The following is a 19,584-nucleotide window of genomic DNA, read 5'->3' on the forward strand; positions in this document are numbered from 1 at the left end:
AAAAGACTAGCAAACATTGTTTTGAGCATTAGGAAGTAGTTTCGTTTTGGTAGCACCACTAGTTAAAGGTTAATGTTAAAATCATGTAAATTCAGATACTATGTGAAGTTCACTACTGAAAGGTAAGATCCTCTGTGCAATATCCAACAATGCCATGGGCATAATGAGGAATGAGAGAGAACCAATGCCCAAGAACCTGATCTTGGATGAGATTAAAATACTTAGGAAAAGACTTTGAGCAGATAGAGACCTGCACCCCTGGATCGCGTTTCCTCAGCAGCTCACAGCTTTATAGCTATTCATGCTGATCAGACTCACAAAGAGTCAATCATACAATTATCAGTGACTTATCATATGGGGGTTTAAACTTCAAACTTGATGTAGGTATTCATATAAAGGATAGCATCTTAGAGAAATTGTGATCAAAATGTAACATGGATATATTACTCACTATGTATGCTCTTCTGTGTTTATACCCACTGAGATGTTCTATCATGGGTGCCATCTCTGTATTAAACCCACACAGCTTGCATTCATAATGCGGCTCTTTTCTTCCTTCAAATCTGATTTCAACCACATGTTCTAAACCTGTAAAACAAGAGTTACAAACATCTATACTTACAATAGACTACTATAAACAGAAGTATTCTCTTCAAAATTGCTCACTAAAAGCCAAAAATAACAAAGAGAGCATTCCATTTTCTGAATTTCAACACTTCTTCAGGATCACAAAAATCAGATTTACTATCAACAACAGTTAAACTTCTCTCTTTACAATGCTTTATTCTGAAGGGGAAAAAATCGTCTATAGCAGATTTGCAAGCTCAATGAAACAAAAATCCTCATTCAACTACTTTTTCACACATAATATTTTTAAGAAACCAAAAAAGAACATTCCATTCAATACAGTCATGTAAGACAATTAATGGAGAAGTGTCAGTCAAAAAGAGAATGAGGATAGGAAATGCCACACAAACATCTGTATTAAAAAACTCCATTTAAACTACTTAGTCAAATGTAATTTGGACAGCATTTGAGTAGTGCAAAGTACATGCAGAAAGAACAATAATCCCTTCACAAAATTGGGTCCTTCATTATCCAAAATACTCCATAAACTTTTAAGAATTAACAGGAAATAAAACAGATTTTCTTAATTTCTTTCCTAGAAATGACTGAAAGACTATGGCTTAGAAGTATTGAAAAATCTAAGTTTGATGATTATACCCAGCATGAAAAGTTTTAGTCTGAACAGCTTAAATGTACCAAGCAGCTTAAAACTAATAGGCAAAACCTGCAGCTGTTCCCCCTTATCCTCATTTACAATACTCTATATTTGTGAGGGGTTGATGGCAGCCAAGCACCACACAAAAATATTTGCTTACTTCCCCCCACACCTCTCAGCAGGGTGGAGGAGAAAATAGGAAGAGCAGAAGCAAGAAAACTTGTGTGTCAAGATAAAGACAGTTTAATAGGTGAAAGAAAGAGGGAGTGAGAGGAAGCAAGGAAAAAAAAAGTCAAGCAAAAGCAGTCACCTCCCAGTCTCTTGTTCATCTCCTGCCTACTCAAGGGGCGGGGGACAGGGACCCAGACTGGGAAGAAGCAGCAGCCTTGATACTGTGCAGTGCTCAGCAACAACCAAAGCACCGGTGTGTCATCAACACTTTTAGTTACAAATCCAAAACAGTACCGGACAGGATGCTATGAAGAAAGTTAACTCTATCTCAGACACCCTACTGCATTCTACTGTTAAATCTTAACTCCAAAAATAAATTATCAGCATTTCTTACTCAGCTCTTTATCGGGGAACATATTTCGCTAGGCCACCATTATGTACTAGCAACACTAAGGCCACCGACAATCAGCATTGTTCATTCTTTCCTAAGGGTTTATCCTCTCCTAATCTAGTCATTAGAAAGCAAACCTTAATCTTGTTACTTTCAGTAGTTCCAAAGCCAGTAAGGAAAAACAACCCATTGGACAGAGACTTAGGTATATCCCATGAAATGAAAAACCACGAAGAATCACCACATAGCATGCAAAAGTCTAGTTGGAGGCCAGTATCTAGAAATGAACTCCCCAGTGACCCCAGGGTTCAATACCAGTCCAACCCCGTTTAACATCTTCATAAATGACCTGGATGATGGGGCAGAGGGCACTCTCAGCAAGCCTACAGACACTAAACCAAGAGCAGTGGCTGATAAGCCACATGGTTGTGCTGCCATCCAGGGACCTCAAAAGGCTGGAGACATGGGCTCACAGGTACTTACTCCAATTCAACAACGTGACATGCAGAGACCTGCACCTGGGGAGGAACAACCCCAGGCACCAGCATGTGTTGAAGTAGCTTTGAAAAAAAGGGCCCAGAGGGATACCAAGTTGAAAGTGAGCCGGCCTTGTGGCAAAGAAAGCAAACAGTACCCTGGGCTGCATGAGGAGCGCTGCCAGCAGGAGAGGCCTATCCTCTCCATTCAGCGCTGGTAATGCCACACACGGAGAACTGTGTCTAGTTCTGGGCTCCCCCTTACAAGAGAGAGATGGACATACTGGAAAGAATCCAGCAAAGTGGCGCAGAGATGATGAAGGGACATGAGCACCTCTCATAGGAAGAGAGGCTGAGAGAGCCGGGACTGTTCAGCCTGGAAAAGAGAAGGCCCAGGCGTCAACCTCAATGTGTATAAATACATGTGAAGGGACGGTGCAAAGAAGACATAGCCAGGCTCTTTACAGCAGTGCCCAGCGACAGGACAAGAGGCAGTGGGCACAGACTGAAACACGGGAGGTGACATCTGAACGTAAGGAAACGCTTTTTCACTATGAGCATGACGGAGTACTGGAACAGATTCTCTGTGGAGTTGTGGAGTCTCCATCCCTGGAGCTATTCCAAAGCCATCTGGACACAGTCTTAGGCAACCTGCTCGGTGATCCCGCTTGAGCAGGGCGGGTGGACAACATGACTTCCAGAGGTTCCTTCCAACCTCAACCATTCTGTGAAAATCATCTTTATAGAGATGGTTTCTTCAGGAACAAGTTATCGCATGATTAAGGTGTACAGAAGAGGTGGCCTTTACAGTGGTCGCATATAACAAGCTAAATTTTAAAAGTTATAATGTGTAAGATAAATTCTATTAATTATCCAACATCAGTTACAAAAAATGAAACAATATTTAAAATATCACTTTATTTCAAAACAAAGGAAAGCTATTTGGTCACAAATGCAAAGACATACCATTTAGAAAACAAAACAAACAAACAAACACATACCAACTAGAGGTTCTTCTCTTTTGGGATCATTCATAAAATCCTTCAGACAGGTTATGTCCTTTGTGAGTCCTCTCTTCACTGAGATAAAAAATACACATAAAGAAATATTACACTAAAATGACCAAATACATTAGACAGCTTGCACATAATTTCTATGATGTTAAAGGAGTTTCTAGTGAGACTTAAGGAGGACAAAATTAACTTGTACTCTGAAACATGCAAGCAAAATGGCTAAGATTTCAATCGCTCACAAGAAGATTTCAGCGCTACATTTTCCATAACATTTTTACACACAAGGAATTAACGTCTTCAAGAGAACCAAAGGAGTAAAAGAGATCTTCTAACAGATTCCAATTTACTGATGAAACGTTCCCAAGTTTATATTCATACCATGCCCCATACCATGTCAGTTATCCAAAAAGAAGGAAAAAAAAAAAAAAACACCAACCCCTAAAACCATTTTGTGCTCATACTGCTCATGCAGACTGCTTGTTTGGAAATGAAGTTCAAGAATCACATTGTCTTAAATCTAACAAAGAAGACATCGGCTTCGCTAATATGGCAAACTCAAACTCTTCTTCTTCCCTGGGCAGACCAGAAGCTGCACAACCACAGTGATTATGCTTCTGAGCCTGAACCAGCAGTGTTTCAGACCGGGGCATAGCTCGCTCCTCAATGGGTTTTATTTGCTTAGTTTTTACACTGTCTTTAAACTCTTTTAAGAGAGTCAGCTCAGAGCACCAGCTACATCTATCTGCAAAACCAGAGGCATTAAATGTATTTAAGTCTTAACCATTATAAAAGTACACACTGAAGTGTTAAAATACGTGTTTTTAATCTGAGAAAAAAGGAAATAGAACTCATCTTCCTAACTGCATACACCTGTATTTTAGCCTACTAGTGAATTTCCTGAGAAGTCATAAACACTGCTAGTTTCTTCAAACCTGAGCAGAAGTGGAAATGTAACAGGCACCAAACGATATGGTATTGACTTCTGTCCTAGGATACCGGGTTATGGTTTAAAAAGAAAAAAAAACACTTCATGAGGACATTGAATTTATGCTATTCCAGTAGGAACAAGTTTTTACTGCAATCAAGTCAAATGCTATAGCTGCACACAAAAAAAAATACTTCACATAGTGCCAGCACTTCATTTATACGGAATATCTGTCATAACTTAACTGTGGTAGAAAACACCTGATGGAACACCTCCTGGCACAGGATAAGCATGGCCCAAGCCCACCAAAATTTTATTTTACACGTCTTAAGTTTTATTTTTGTGGTTTTTTTTTTTGCCTAACATGATATGCAGCAGCAGCATAGTGTGACAAAGTCGCCATGTAACAAGTTGGTGCCATGTAGTAGGTCTCCGTAGACAGATTTTTAACAAGTCTTCAATGCATTAGAGTTAAAATATAACCCTGTGCCTGTGTAGTAGCTCTCAGTGATCGCCATGTGATCTTTCGGGCTAAATCTGGAAAGAGCGAGGTTGAAAAAAGTTAAAGACCTTTAAAAGGTAGTGGCTGTTTTCTTCTTGCTTCCCAACATGCAACTAGATATTGTCTTAGTATTTGTCTTAGTATTATCGTGATAAGAGACAGCCCATACTGTTCTTGTTTTACATGCTTTTGTTCTGCTAAACTTTCACTGTATTATGTGCGTACACGTGCACGCTACAAAATGTTCAGTTGAAAACTTCATGAACTAAAAAACGTTAGATTGGTGTCATATAATCAGGAAGAAACACTGCTGTCTCAGGTTTGAAAGTCTTTCAGTGAAAATATCTGTAACTTCATATCCTTCTAAGAACTTTCCTTAAATAAATTAAGCCTCACACGAAAGAAAAGCAATGGTTCAAGTGTTTCATAACTTGTATTGTTTCTTAGTAAACCATCATCAACAAAAAGCTTTGATCATCATTAAAATAAAACTATCAATTTCAAGGGTGTATTTAAAAAGGAGGTTAGCTTATTTATATTCAGCTACCTGGTCTCTGTGTTTCATACTTCATTGGAGTTCGGACTGGAGCTGGAGGACCTAAGATGACAGTTTGACAGTCAGATCGCTTCTTCTCACATACTTTTATTAAGTACAGAGTAGATCATCCAAACACATTAAAGAACTGAGCAGTTATCTTCATTGTGCAAGCTTAATATAGGCTCAGTGGTAACAGTATTTCATCTTGGTATGCTTCCCTTCTTTAACTTTATTCCTCTAAGCAAGAAAAAGCCTTCTTTTCCATTCACCTTCCCCACTAATACAATGTACCAAACATATAGGTGAGTATCACAGAAGCGTAGAGTACTCAATTTTTATTTCATTTTTAATTGCTTTTCATACAGTCTAGTTATTTTATTTTAGCTATTCATTATCGTCTGCAACTGCAGGTCCAGTGGCATTGGTGCCTGATGACAAATCCTTATCTAAAGGTTTAGAGCCTTGGCACAGCCCTAGGTCATTAAATTTTATGCAGAACAGTAGTGTCTTTTACATAGGTATCTGTGTATATTCTTAACCACTCAGTTTCAGGATGAACGTTTAAACATGCTTCTGTAAAGATGATTCTACCTCCTTCATTTGTAACTATTCCCTTACCCCTCTCTCCTTCAAATCCATACACAGTCATACCCTAGGTGAGCTTTAATGATGCTTTCAGCATTTTGGAAGTTGTGACATCCACGACTAAAACAAACTGATACACCAGTATTCATTTACTGGAAAATCTGAAAGTTATGTTAAGCTTAACAAACATGAAAAATTAGACTACATATTTGCTCATGCAATTCCTATTTTTGGAGTGAATTTGAAGTGAAAATATTTTTCCATCCTTTTAGTAAATACATCTTGTATACAGCACTGGTTTCTTCCTCTTTCTGCATAAGATTAGCAGTGAATAGATGCATACCTAAACTGTATCAGATCAAAGCTGCAAATATTCTGCAAACATTCTGCAAACAGCTACGCAATATTAACATAAGGGAGAGATATAAGTAAATGTGGCCTCTGATTTCTCAGAAGTCTCAGAAGTTATCTACTTTTTTCAGTAAAAAGCTTCAAAGACCATGGTAGCATAAATAAAAGTATCCGCAGATACTTTACAAGTATGAAAACTACTTATTTCCAGAGTTGTTCAGTTAACACACAGTCTGAGTTAGATTCCAGGTCCAGCATCTGCGGTCTGACAACATGGCCAAACAAACAACACAAACAGGCACCTGTGCAGTAAGATTTTGTCGCACTTAAATTTGTTTACTTCCAGGAACATACTGTGTTTGCAGAGAATTGTGCCAGAAGCAGCTCACAGTGCAGTTTGCCATAATGTGGCTACGGCTTACACATACGGTCAAGTTAAAAGTCAGTTGTAGCTCCTACTATCGCCAAAGATAACAGCATGTATTTTTTTCTTTCCTTGTTTTCAAACATTTGCAGGCAGTTAGAATAATGTCTGCTAACAGTTTCACAAAAGCAGTTATAATCCTGAAGATGCTCTCCCATGTGGTGAGGCTAGTTTTAGATACTAGCATTTAAGCTTGATGTGTACAAGCTCCCTGGCTTTGCAATTCTAGTAGCAAAGGCTTATTCCTTAAATATCTCAAAACCACAACACAGTAGTATTTTCCCTTAAAGCATATCAGGCTGACAAATGAGCTGAAAATCAGCTGGACTGCCAGGATCAAAGGACAATGAGCAACAGCCCAGCCTCTTCCTGGTGTCCAGTAAGCTGCAGTGTAGCCCAGGGACCAATTCCAGGGCTCATAACAATTAACCTCTTCATCAGTAACCTAGTTGAAGATGCACAGAAAACCCTCAGCAAGTTCACAGACAAGATGAATTCAGGGAATACAACTGATGTCAAAGATTTCAAAGATTTAGTTGAGCAGGATCTTGGGTGCACTGAGCCTTAAAGAAACTTTAATGTAAGAAATACAGAGTTCTACAGCTGAAGTAACCCCACTCACAAGCACAGGCTGAGCAGTTGAGAAGAACCTGACACTTATGATGGATGTTAAGTTGGATAGTGGCCAAAAGCAAGCCTGTTATAAACAAGGCAAACCTCCTACTGGAAGCCTGCACAGGCAGCAAACTTCTAGGTAACTTATCCTCCTGCATTTGGTACTTGTGAGGATGTCTGGTTTCGTGCCTCTCCCATTTATAGTGCAATGTGAAAAAAAGAGAGGGTCTAGGGGAAGGGCAGCAGATCTAGAGGTTAGACTCATCTTTGTAACTGATGTTCACGTATTCTTTGGGGAGGTGGCAAAGGCATATAAATAGCTCCTTAGGAGGCTGAGATTTATTTTGTTAGGATAAAATTCTTCTTTAAGGAAGGGCAGCACATACAGACTGATTAAACAGAGGTAGAGGGCTCTGTCCTTGGAGATGTTCAAAGATTCAATAAGCAAGGGATGATTCTCCAGCACTGGCAGTAGTCCTACTTCAGTCAGGAAGTTAAATTCAATAGCCTCAGGAAATCCCTTCCAAATAGGAATTTTTAGATAGAGTATTTTCCAGATACTAGTAATCTATATGAACAAAACAACCAGAACACTTCTCATTTCAATACTTAATATTTAATGACATGGCCCTGAATACATTTCTTTGAACTCCACCTTTTGCATCTATTCCTGCATTTGTAGTGCACACACATTCATTTTAACTGCCAGAAATAGAAGTGCTATGTCTCAAAACTTAAGGACAGTTTCAGATATTGCCAATTCAATTGCTCACCAACAACAATGTAGCGGACTCAGCACAACAGACTCACTTTTGAGAACAATAGGTGAAGTACACAGAGTCTATACTCCATTGTACAGGGGAAAACTCCAAGAGAGGTGATAAAGCTGGGCTAGCATTCAACCTTAGCACTTTGATTATTCTGACAACTTCTGAAGTATTTTCTATTCTAGTCTGAACTCAGGAAAGAGCTTCCAGGTTCCCTTCCTTTGAAAATTTAGCAGTAGTTTTACACCGTAAAAGCTTACATATACTAATTAATGCTTGGCAGATACTGAGTATGGAGAGTCATATTTAAGAAAATAAAATCTTATAATCACAAAGCTGAAATGCTGATTGGGATCGGTTTTCCACTGCTGAACCCAAGGCAGAATATTTGTGCTTTCGCTCACTGGAAAGGAATGACTAGACAGTGCTGTTAAAGTGCAGCTAACCTTCAGATTAGCTTCTTCCCCTCGGCCCCATGCATTACAGGATGATTGTAATGAAGCTCCTTACTCACAACATGACTTAACAGCTCAAAGTTGAAGAATGTAGAGGCAGGCTGCTAGATCCAACAGCTAAACACCTACAACATTCCTCATTACACTTTTCAGAACCTTCTATGAGAAGTCTTTGAGGAAGCACTGCGAATTAACTCTGCACTTCCTGTAATGCAAGAAATAATCGCTAGGCTGTGCAAAAGTTCCGTTAATCCACTCTTTTTTGTGGAAAGTTGTGGAAAATTAGTTTCACCAATGCAGACAGGCAGCCCAGAAGTGGTTTTAAAAGGGCTCATCCTCTATACTACTAGAACAAGGTAGGGGGAGTAAGTCACTGGATTTCACTATTGCCTGGGGAACACTGCCAAACATGTATAATTTCATTCCCCCAGTGTTTAGTGCCTCTTGCTCAAAGCAAGAAGAGTTTTCCAAACTTCTGCCTCCTCTGGCCCAAAAGAGGTAGGAAAGAAATGCTTAATCTCCTTCCTGATACCTGAACATAGAAGTGCAACTGCCTCAACTAGAGCTAAAAGAAGCCTTTCATCTGTTCAATTACTGCTGTATGAAGAAATCACAACTGAACTTCATGAACTTACTGAGCTTTGATTTAACTTAGTGAAGTCTTAAGACTTCAGTATCTTCCCTTCCCACATCATCCGTTGAGACCGTCTTCTAAACTTCTTGAGAGCAGGCAGAAAAAACACAACCAGAAACCAAGTTCTTGTCGCCACAAAAATAATTTGTTGATAGCTTTGCCATATGGAAACTTGAATGATATCCAGATGTCCTTCTTACAAGGAAGTGGTACTTCTCCAACCACAAGCATCTGTAAACAGACTCATTTCCTGGCTTCACTGACTTTAAAGGCAATGAGATTGTACAGTTAAACAGTCAGGTTAGTCATGCTCCCCACTGCTGGAAATACTCAGCATCCAAATAATTGTGGGTTTTCTGTTTTTGTAATTTTGGTTTGTGAATGATACCAGTACTGGTCTTGCTCTCCCTGATGAGAAAGGAATTTTTTTTTAATTCCACAGCAAGGAAGAAATTGCTTATGCTGTTGTAGTATGTTTTAAGAATGCCAAACATCTTCTGAAGTACCCACTCTTCTTTGGACAGTGCACATTTCAGATACCTGTCAGATTTTGCCCCAAGAGATTTCCAAGAAAACTCATCCTTTACTTTGACAATATCCATGCCTTTTTACTCCTGGTCCTTAAGACTCCACCATGAACATGCTGCCACATTTCACTTTCACTGGAGTGTTTGATAACACAAACATTAGAATAGCACCAGAGACCCAACAGCAGTAAGAGCAACCCATGAGTTTATATCCTGATGTCACACAGGACTCATACTTTACATAGTACATGTAAATTAAGAATATCCATGCTTATTCAAAATATTTCACTACATAACTCCACAAACAAACTGTATACATTTGTTCATGCTTACCACGTCTGCAAAGTTATTTAAAATGAAAAACAAAAGCCAAGCATATTTGGAGTTTATTCTTATATCTCATTGACAGAACACCAATGGATTTCCTGGATCTAGTGACTCACAAGGGATAACTGTGTCACTGGTGACATGTACAGAACTTCTCAAACTCTCCCACAGAAATTTTAAATAATTGTGCACTGTGGTCCCCAGCACAAAAACTGGATTGCCATCTTTGAAAAGTTCCTCAAGTGGAAAGCTCTTCTACCTTAAACAAAAACCCCGACCATCCCATCCCATCCCCAACACACAAAAAACAAGCAAACAAAACCACACACACCCCTGAACCATAGAAATAAACTTCACAAAGCTACTTTTTGGCCTTCTTTGGACAAGTAAACCATGACGATGGCTTACAAGTTGGCTTCCCATGTCTGGATCTTCATGGAAGTAGAATTCAAGATGGATAAAGCAGAATAGAGACATGAGTGTTCATACTATTGATTTCACATTAAAAGTAAAAAGATGTCGATAGCTTCAACATGATCACAGATTCAGAACCTTCTGGATGAAATAACTTACAAAGCTTCTGCCATGCAGTATCCTGTGATGCTGGGACTCCTCCAAAATTTAACTCTAGCTTGTTTACCAAAGTTTCACTACAAGATTCTCCTCTTTAATAATCGGGAACTTGAACCTCTCTTCCAGTTCCATAAGACAGTCATAAGATTTTGACCTGTGACATTTCTGGGAATGCAGTGGTTGTAATGACCGTATGTTCTTACCCTGAAGCTTCCCTGGAATGCTGAGCTTGCAGTACATGAAGCAGTATCATTTTCTAAAGCCGTAGGTCTTTGCAACAGACTCTTGTATTCCACCACTCTTTCTACTGTCTTCCTGCCACTCCTTCTGTCCTTGTTTTCAAATCTCAGTTTCTGTCCCATGCACTCTTTGCACTACTCCTCCAAAACAAGATGTCTTGAAGCAGGTACCTCTTCGAGAATCAAGTTTGCAAGATCACATTCAGTGGTACTACTTTTAATGACCATTTCCAATGAGGAATACCAAAATAAGTGTAGGAACCCATTTTTGACTAGAAGCATTGGCCTGTGGCCAAACAAATCTGTTGCTGCTGAGGTATAGATACAATTCTAGACTGCTCATATCCACTGAAGAGACCTCTGTGCTTTCAGAACTTTTGCAGTTCTGAAAAGGAGCTGCATTACCAGTATTTCTAAAAATTGAAGATCTGCACGCAGTGCTCACATCCGCTGGGGCAGAATGTCTCATAATTGCTCACACACGTGAATGATGTCTTGCACTGATAGCCTGTTTTCAGCACCAAGCCACCAGAGCAGCTAACGAAGCCCAGTCTTAGAAAATACTCTGACCAGTGGTTTTTCTGTGTTGTTCTCCCGTGTTAATTCTTCAGGGTGCAGGTGGTGAGCTCAGCCTGCAACACTTCCCTCAGTAGAAGACTGACACTCTTCTCTGTGCAGACAGGCATTTTCAGGAACCCTTGATTAACCTGGTTCAAGAGATACTGGGCAGCAAACAAAGCCAGAATGTGTTTCTGTAAGCCTTGTTTCTTAGGAGAACACACTGAAAATACAAACTAGAAATGGGAGGCTCATTTCTTGTGATGACTGACATTAAGTCCCTCTTGCTTTATAATCTTCAGATTGTTTTTTAAGCCAGTACTCCCATGTATGCCAGTGTCCTCTTGCTTGCAGTACTTTCAAAATCTTGTACAGTGTTTTTACATCATTCCATGTCCACTGTGAGCAAGTTATATCCCAAGTTTCCAGTCTTTTACCATTACTCTTATTTCCCATGGGCACATGACAGTCTGGATGCATGTTCTCAGCTTAGGGGGATGAGATACCCCAACAACTCAGTTTACATTGAATAGGTCTTTGCTACTCCAAGTCCACACTACAATAAAGAAAGGCATAACATTCCTGTGATGCAGCTAGGCAAATTCAGCACAGGTAGAGCAGCAGCTGCAACAGTGCTATGTTAGCCTACTCACATAGGTGCTTAGTATACTGCCTGAAGCTTAGCAGTGAGTGCATGAAGCTGACAAACAAGTGGAAGACAGTTTAGCCTGGGAAGGTAAGAAACAAATACTGACTATTCATCCCTCTGCTAAATAGATATACAAATATTTAGATGTGGAAAGGCATAATTAAAGCTCCATGCTCTAAAACATTTCTTTATTCAACTGTTCATTAGATAAGTATCTCAGGAGATTGTTCAGCATATAAAGAAAAACACAGCTACAGACAGATCTGGCAAATGCAGATAACTGAACTACTGGAAAAGCAACACATTAAAACCCCCAAGCAATATCCATACTAAGAAGCTGGAAAGAATAAAGTGTTATACTTACAATAGACAGTCTTGGGTCTCAGGGCTTTTTCTTTCTTTAATTATGAAGATGCAAGTCATCCCAAAATAAAATAAGAAAAACAAATTAATGTGCTGCATGATTTGAAGGAAAAACCCCTGTACTTCCTAAATGAAGCCTTTGCAGACAAGTTACAATACAGGCCAAAGTTTCCATTATAAAGGCTCTAATTTTTCCTATCTGATGATTTTCTGCAAGAGCTGGAAGTACTGCCAAAACTATACTTACAGCTAAGGTTAATTTCAAGAAAGCCTTAGTATTAAGTTTTAAGAGATGATTATGGCTTGAAACATGTCAAGGATGCCAGACAAAACCTTCATTTCTGCATGGCTGCAGCTTGTAAAGTTCCTAAAGTTCAAAAAACTATAGTTCCAACAACAACCAAGAAAAGAATGGAAAAATAAGCTAACAAAGAACAGCTCCACCACCATATAGGGTGGATTTGGATAAACCTCCGGACAAACCAAGTCTCCTGGAAGTTTATTCATATCATGAAGAACAGGAAAAGCAGCTTTCATCAGCTGAATTCAGGACAGATCACTTTTGGAAGCATCTCAGAAAAAGAACTTAGTTTTCCATTTCAAAACCTGGCTAAAATCAATAGTGACGCATTTGGAGACCTTTCTGGCAAACAAACACAAACTTCTCATTTAAAAGAATGAAAGAAGTGTCATCATTCTACCAGAAGGACAGCTGTTTGCTTATGAGCACTCCATGGATTTGAGTGCTATGTTTTCAGCGTTCAGTGCTGTGGAAGATACATTGAAAGTCAGTGTAACAGTTCAGTAAGAAGTAAGACTGATGCAATAGGTGTTTGTTCAGGAAGCCAAATAGTTGTTCTTCCATGGTAGTTTTAAAATGGAAGTCACCTAAGTGCCAGTATCATCACAGGTAAGTGGGTGGTGGTGTATGAACTCAGCAGGATTTTGTAAGCTTGGAATACAGGCAGTCTGCCTGGTAGTCATCCTGCCAGGAGTATTTCTACCGTGTACAAAGCCACCTGTCATTCTACTCCAGTTTTATAGTAAACAGCTGCTAATACCTAACATTTCACAGACATGTAGAAAACATCAGAAACTGTGAGCTGCCATTAAAAGTTTTCTTCCTGACCATTTTTAAACAATTCAGATTGCACTTGGATTACTGCTTTAACATTCAAAGTGTTGTTCCACAGCTGAGACTGATACGTCCACTTCACTTATGATGTTTTCTTAAGACTACTTAAAAGAAAGATAAGCAGGAAAAAAAAAAGCAAAACTACCTCAGGAATAAAGATTCTTACACATTTGGTAAGAAACTTATTCTCTGCCCTGGGCCATATGTCACAAGCAAGTTACAACAGCTGTTTTTGAGCTAAGACTGTAAAAAGTTAGTGTAACTTTTAACAAAGTGTCTAACTTTGAGAAGCCACAACTCAAAAACTGCTGTCTCTCAGGGTTCAAACCTTCCATGTGCAGTTCTCAAAGAGATACTTCTTACTTTTCACACATTTCAAGTTCACAGGTTATCTAACAAAACACTGTTTCACAGTTGTATAAGCATCATTTACTTCTTCCTAAACATACACATTTCAGCAATCACAAACTAGATATTAGCAACCTATACACTGAAATCATTTATTCCATTTCTTAAAGTGTGAGGCTGACAAATGTAGAGAGCTCTACATTTTAAGCTAGTTTGTAACATGAAGATAGGCTACAGAACATAACAGCATACTAAACACTTCTGGAGGCAGAACGTAACCAATATAATGGCACAGCAAGTTGCCAGTATCTGAAGCCTAACTATGTTAGCACTTCAAGTATCAAAACAAGTGTCCAACTGAAGTGTTCTCCCAAGCACGGGTGATTTTAATGTCATATCAAAGGAGAGGTAAGTTGTTTGTACTTCAGATTTTCAACCACCATTTCTGATGTACAACAGTGCTTTCTGACCAGCTCACCGTAATCACTGAAAGTAACATTCAGCTGTTCTCAAAGTTGATAATAACAAGCCAATTCCCAATTCCAATTTTTAAAGAGCTAACAAATATATTTTTCATATAAGATTACTATTGTTTGTCAATCCCCCCCGCCAAATACCCATTCAGCAACAAAACCATGAAGCCCATCTGTATGCAACTATGCAAAGGTCACAAGACACTCAACTTGAGATATACACATCCATGCACTGTGACCACCCCCATCTGTGTTTTTACATCAGTACTTCTTACAGGATTTAGGCCTCAAATTATCAGCACTAGAAAAATTAGACGAGCAATCCGCTTACTACTCTAAAACTCCAGCTCAAGGACACAAACCGTCATCTTCATCAACACTGGCATCAGGGAGAAATGCAAACCCTTGGCACAACAACAAAAAACACTCAATTATAGAAACTAAGTGAACTCTACAGAGAAGCAGACCATATGGAATTAAATTATCTAACATTTTGTAAATTAAGCAAAGACATGAGAACTTGCATGTTTGAGCTTCATATATCATTGAAATCAAACAGAAATAACTTGATCCTTCCCATTAGATCACTGATCTATTATTCAACTAAAGCAACTACTCAGACCTATTAGGAAAAAGCTGCTAGATTTTCACGGCAAAGTACAAATGGAAAAGGCTTCAAATTAGAAAACCCTAATCTAGTAACAAACTAAAAAGTCATTACAGACATTTACTCAAAAGACCTGAAAGTTGCTTCTACTTTTTTTTTTCAAGTCATTCATTTTATTCCTACCCCTCCAAATCCACCACACATCAATCCAGTAGGTTATAGAGCATCTAGCCTACAGAGACTAAAGACAAATGAAAATTCACCACCCACTCTTGTAAGAACACTGACTTGGCTTCATGTACCAAGTTATTACCTTCCAATACAGTCAAGGAATTCCACCGGGCTTTCGGTACAGGCTTACTCTATTTTAGTTTTGGATGCAACAAAATATTCTGGGTGAAAATAAGAAGAAAACTTCTGTCTGACTGAGTAGGATGCCTATACTGCCACAAAAGGATTGTGGTTTTCCTGTCTGCTACTTACATTTTCCCTTCCTGCAGCATTCCCTTTAATAGGAGCATTTACACTGTCAGTTCAAACACTGAGAATGAGAATCAATACAGAATCTTCCTAAAACAACCTCTAAATGATCAAAAGCAATATTCCTGGAGTCTTATTAAATGACAACTGTAGCACACATGAATTAGATTTCAAAATAAGTCTTTATTTGTTTAGACAATGCTTACTAATAAACATCTCCCTAGCTTTATACAAGCAGTGCATTCAATACCAGTCACCTAAGAGGCATGCTGAGATTTAGAAAGATGCTGCTGCTTAAGCAACCAGAACATAAAATTCATTTGGAGTCAGCAGTACTGGTATACAGGTGAGCAAACCAGCCAACATACAGAGGTAAAACATGGAAGTGTGGAGAAGTAACCTAGATAAATGTCTCGTGTATCTATCCAAACCCCAGAATAACTAAATAACATAGCGAACAAAACAAGACAACCACGTACAAAGTCAACAGAAGTATCCCTGAAAATCTGTAAAAGTTAGGCTTCACTGGTGCAGCTGCTCAAAGTAACGTACTTCACTTGGAACAGCTATGGGAGATGTAGGCCAATAAGATTCATCTCACACGTGGCAAGTGTTTCTATTTGTTTCTTGGATTTTTTTCCCCCACAGTGACTGTCTTCCTAATGAAGCATTGTCTCTCTTGTTTTTTAAAGTTTCTCTAGCAGTTGACAAACAAAGTACCTTCACCACAGCCATTTTAAAAATTGTTTATCTGAAAGTCATCTCACAAAAGTCAAAAAATAGCTGGTTTGGCTAGTGTTGTGACTTAGGTGGAGAACTACCTCTTCATTTGCTGTGTTGTCAGGACATCCTGTGGTATTACTCTGAACAATTTTGAAGAATTACTCTGGTAAGGAACACAAAACACTATTCTCTACCAATGTCTAGCCTGTATCTTAAAATGAAGATAAGCTCAGGACTTTTATCGTTACTTCAAACTTGGTGATACAAAAACTTCTTTGGGTATCTCAAGGAATTCTGACCTTCTGCCATCAAAATATACAGTGAAGTTGAAGCAAGGAATTAAAAGTAGTTGAAAACAACGATGGGATCTTGGAGACTTATTCCTACAGAAATGCTGTCACGTGACTTATCAGGACCCCACACCACCACTAACATTTAACCCCAAATAGCAGCCCAGTTTTCAACTTGCCTGATGTTTGCTCACTATCAGTTTACAACCCATCATTAGCTCAATAAAGCTCAAAAAACATAGCCTAGCACACACTGATTTCCAGGAACAGAACAGAAGGCAAACAACATGCAGATTTGCAGTGAACATTTTCACTGTTTTTTCCACTTTAAAGGGGAAAAACAGCAATAATTCAATTGCTATGAGGGTTAGCTAAGAAATAAAAAGCAACCACAAAACCAGAAGACCCTCTTGCATCAGCAAGAGCATTTGGCAGGACATGAAAAATACTCAGTACTATACACTTCTATTGGATCACCAAAGAACTCTACAACTGAATCCTGGGAAAAGCGTTTGGAGAGCCACTGACTCAAAGAACGCGAAGAAGTGTCAGCAGCATTAAAGCAATCAGCAAGCAGGTAAGGACATACTATTAATCAGTCTTGAAAACTGATCAGTGGGGAGATGCCCTTCATCTACAAAAAGGGGCACCCAAACACTTAAAAACATCGCAGTTAGGCTTTATAGTGTTCCAGGAAGAATAAAATTAATGAAGTGTCATTAGGAAAAAGAGCAGATATTTAAGTACCACAACGCCACCATTGATGACAGCAATAATAAGTAACAGGAAAGAACAGGCAAATGAGTGTGCCTCAACTTTTTAGACTGAGAATGTGGAGTTCTACAAAGATGGCTGTCAGCCAAACAACAGTCAGAAGTTCAGTCAAACAGCATTTATAAGAGCCCTTTTTCTCAATACATCCTCACAGAACACCAGTAATTTAAGCAAAACAGAAGGACAGGCAGTAAAACAGGAAGCTGCTGTTGAGATGCTCTAAACAAGAGAAACCACGACTTGGTAGTTAAGGTTACAGAACTCCTGTACGAAATGTTAGTATAGAGTAACAGCTGTTCTGAAGTACAAACTCCAGGCAAGCCAGTTTTCTTCAGAGTACAAACAAATTATGTAGACTTGGAAAAATCAAGCAGTACTTCCATCAACTATCCCCCAAGTGGTTGTTTGCATTCTTTAAGCATCTGTGACTTTTGATTAATTCACAAAAATCAATTTCAGCTAATGCAAATTTACCTTTACAGTTACTGCTAACATTGCAAGTTACATGCTGAACAAAACAGTTGACATACCGACCAAAAAATCTTTTTCTTGGGAATTTTTAAGCAAACAGCTATTACAGATCCACTAAGCAAGTTAAAGAAGCACTTGAATACACGTGAAAACAGTTACCGAGTTTTGCAAGAATCCCAGACTTAAGATTAAATTCACATATAGACATAACATGGAAAAAGGTTACCTTTCTATGCTTTGCACCACGGTAGTGTGACTGAAGACTTATAGAACTCATACACGGAACTTTACAAACCTAAAGAGAGAAATTGAAAGTACATCTTCAGTTACGCTGTGGATATTTTGTAGCCAGCAAGTTGTATGAATTGGAAATATACCCACTTTTACAGCAAGATTCTCAAGATCTCCAACTTAAACAGTACAGTTCGCATGACATTAGCGGCATAGCACTAAAATGACCAGAAACAGTGTGCAAACTTGTTCAAATGATACTTGAATGCATACTGAAACATAGCAGGTGGTATAAGAGCCTACCCTTCCCCTCCTACCTCCACGTGCTGGATTCTTAGTTGCCTGAACTCCTCCAGCCAACAAAAAGGGATGCTCATACATGATTTCATACACGATTAGAAAATAATAGAAACACGACTACATCCCAGAGTAACTGCGACTCCGTTCACTGTTATACCAATGGGATAAGAAAAAGCATAGGAAGTCATCTGCATTTCATTAGGATGCACAGACCATCACAATAATTTAACAGGATACAGACCCACCATTTTTACTATCTTTAACTATCAAAAGGCAATGACTAATATAGGCTAGTATTGTCAGTGTTCTTGACACACCATCACACAAGTTTACTGCGCCAGAAAAAAGTCACTACTACAACAACACATGATATACAGAAATATAAGTTTTGACACAAAAAAGCATCCTTTAAAGATTAAAGGGCCTTTAAGACATACCATAAGAAATAGCTAACAGATTTAAGACAGGAGCAGTTAAGAACCACTATAGTACACCTGTGACTACCCAAAAACAAACTGAATTCACACCAGTCAAGCGACTGGCCAAGTTACTCTTCAGCATTAACAGCTTCTCTCACAAGCTTGCCACGCTGCAGCTGGATTAGATCTGCCCAACCTCCTCAGAGCATGATTTTTCATGCCTTAAGCCTGCATTTCATTATACATTCTGAAAAGCCACCAAGAAAAGCACTCACTTCACAATAATATATTTTTTTTTCAGGTTCCAGCTTGGCATCTTCTGGCTTAACGTCTTCAGTCATGGCACTCATCCTGCAAAACTGGTTCAGTGCACATAACAAAAGAAAGAGCTACAATAAATATAAATGTTGTTTATAAGCCACGCTTCAGCGAACAATCGGGGCTGTGAGCCATCCGTGCCTTGGTCGGATAAATCCGGCAAAGGAGAGGGGTTTTTTTTATTCCTTCCTCCCCTCCCCGCGTTTGTGAGAAATAAATGACGTCCTGCCCCACTGGGTCGTCTCCCTCGAACCGTTCAAGTAGAAAAACTAAAATTTAAATAAATTTTAAAAAAAAAAAGGAAAATAAAGGAAGGAGAGGACAGGGCGTGGCCCCCCGGACTCCCTCCCTCCCTCCCTCCCTCCTTCCCTCCCTCCCTCCCTCAGAGGCGGCACCTCAGCGGCAGGACCCCGGCCCCGCTGCCGAGCCGCGTCCCTACAGCGGGCCGGCCCCTGCCGGTAACGACTCCCAACGGCCGCCGGCACACCGTCACTTCCGCTTCCTGCCCGCGCACTGAAGAGAAGCACAGGCACAGGCGGCGCCCGCCGGAGCCGTTTAACGGCCGAGCCGCCCGCCTCAGCCAATCAGAGCGCAGGGCGGCTGCGCGGGCGGCCCCTTTGCCACCCCCCCCCCCTCCCCCCCAACCCGTTCCCCTCAGCCCTCCCTGCCCGACCCGTGAGGGGGGTGAAGGGGCACAAACACTCGTCAGG

At 39.6% G+C, this 19,584-nt stretch overlaps 1 protein-coding gene across 1 annotated transcript in view; it reads right to left on the reverse strand.

Moving 5' to 3' along the window:
- The window catches only part of LOC118249946 (uncharacterized), a 39,415-nt gene extending 20,032 nt beyond the window's left edge, over nt 1-19,383 (reverse strand). The window contains exons 1-7 of the mRNA XM_035550460.2: nt 19,270-19,383; nt 18,832-18,915; nt 17,833-17,901; nt 12,307-12,340; nt 5,248-5,298; nt 3,262-3,339; nt 452-588 (exon numbers count right to left, since the gene is read on the reverse strand). Coding sequence (XP_035406353.1) covers nt 452-588; nt 3,262-3,339; nt 5,248-5,298; nt 12,307-12,340; nt 17,833-17,901; nt 18,832-18,906 — 444 coding nt within the window. The 5' untranslated portion in view covers nt 18,907-18,915; nt 19,270-19,383. The remainder of the gene's footprint in view (nt 1-451; nt 589-3,261; nt 3,340-5,247; nt 5,299-12,306; nt 12,341-17,832; nt 17,902-18,831; nt 18,916-19,269) is intronic.
- Nucleotides 19,384-19,584: the final 201 nt, after the last annotated feature.

This window comes from Cygnus atratus, chromosome 2, assembly GCF_013377495.2.
Source record: "Cygnus atratus isolate AKBS03 ecotype Queensland, Australia chromosome 2, CAtr_DNAZoo_HiC_assembly, whole genome shotgun sequence".
Lineage (NCBI taxonomy): Eukaryota > Metazoa > Chordata > Aves > Anseriformes > Anatidae > Cygnus > Cygnus atratus.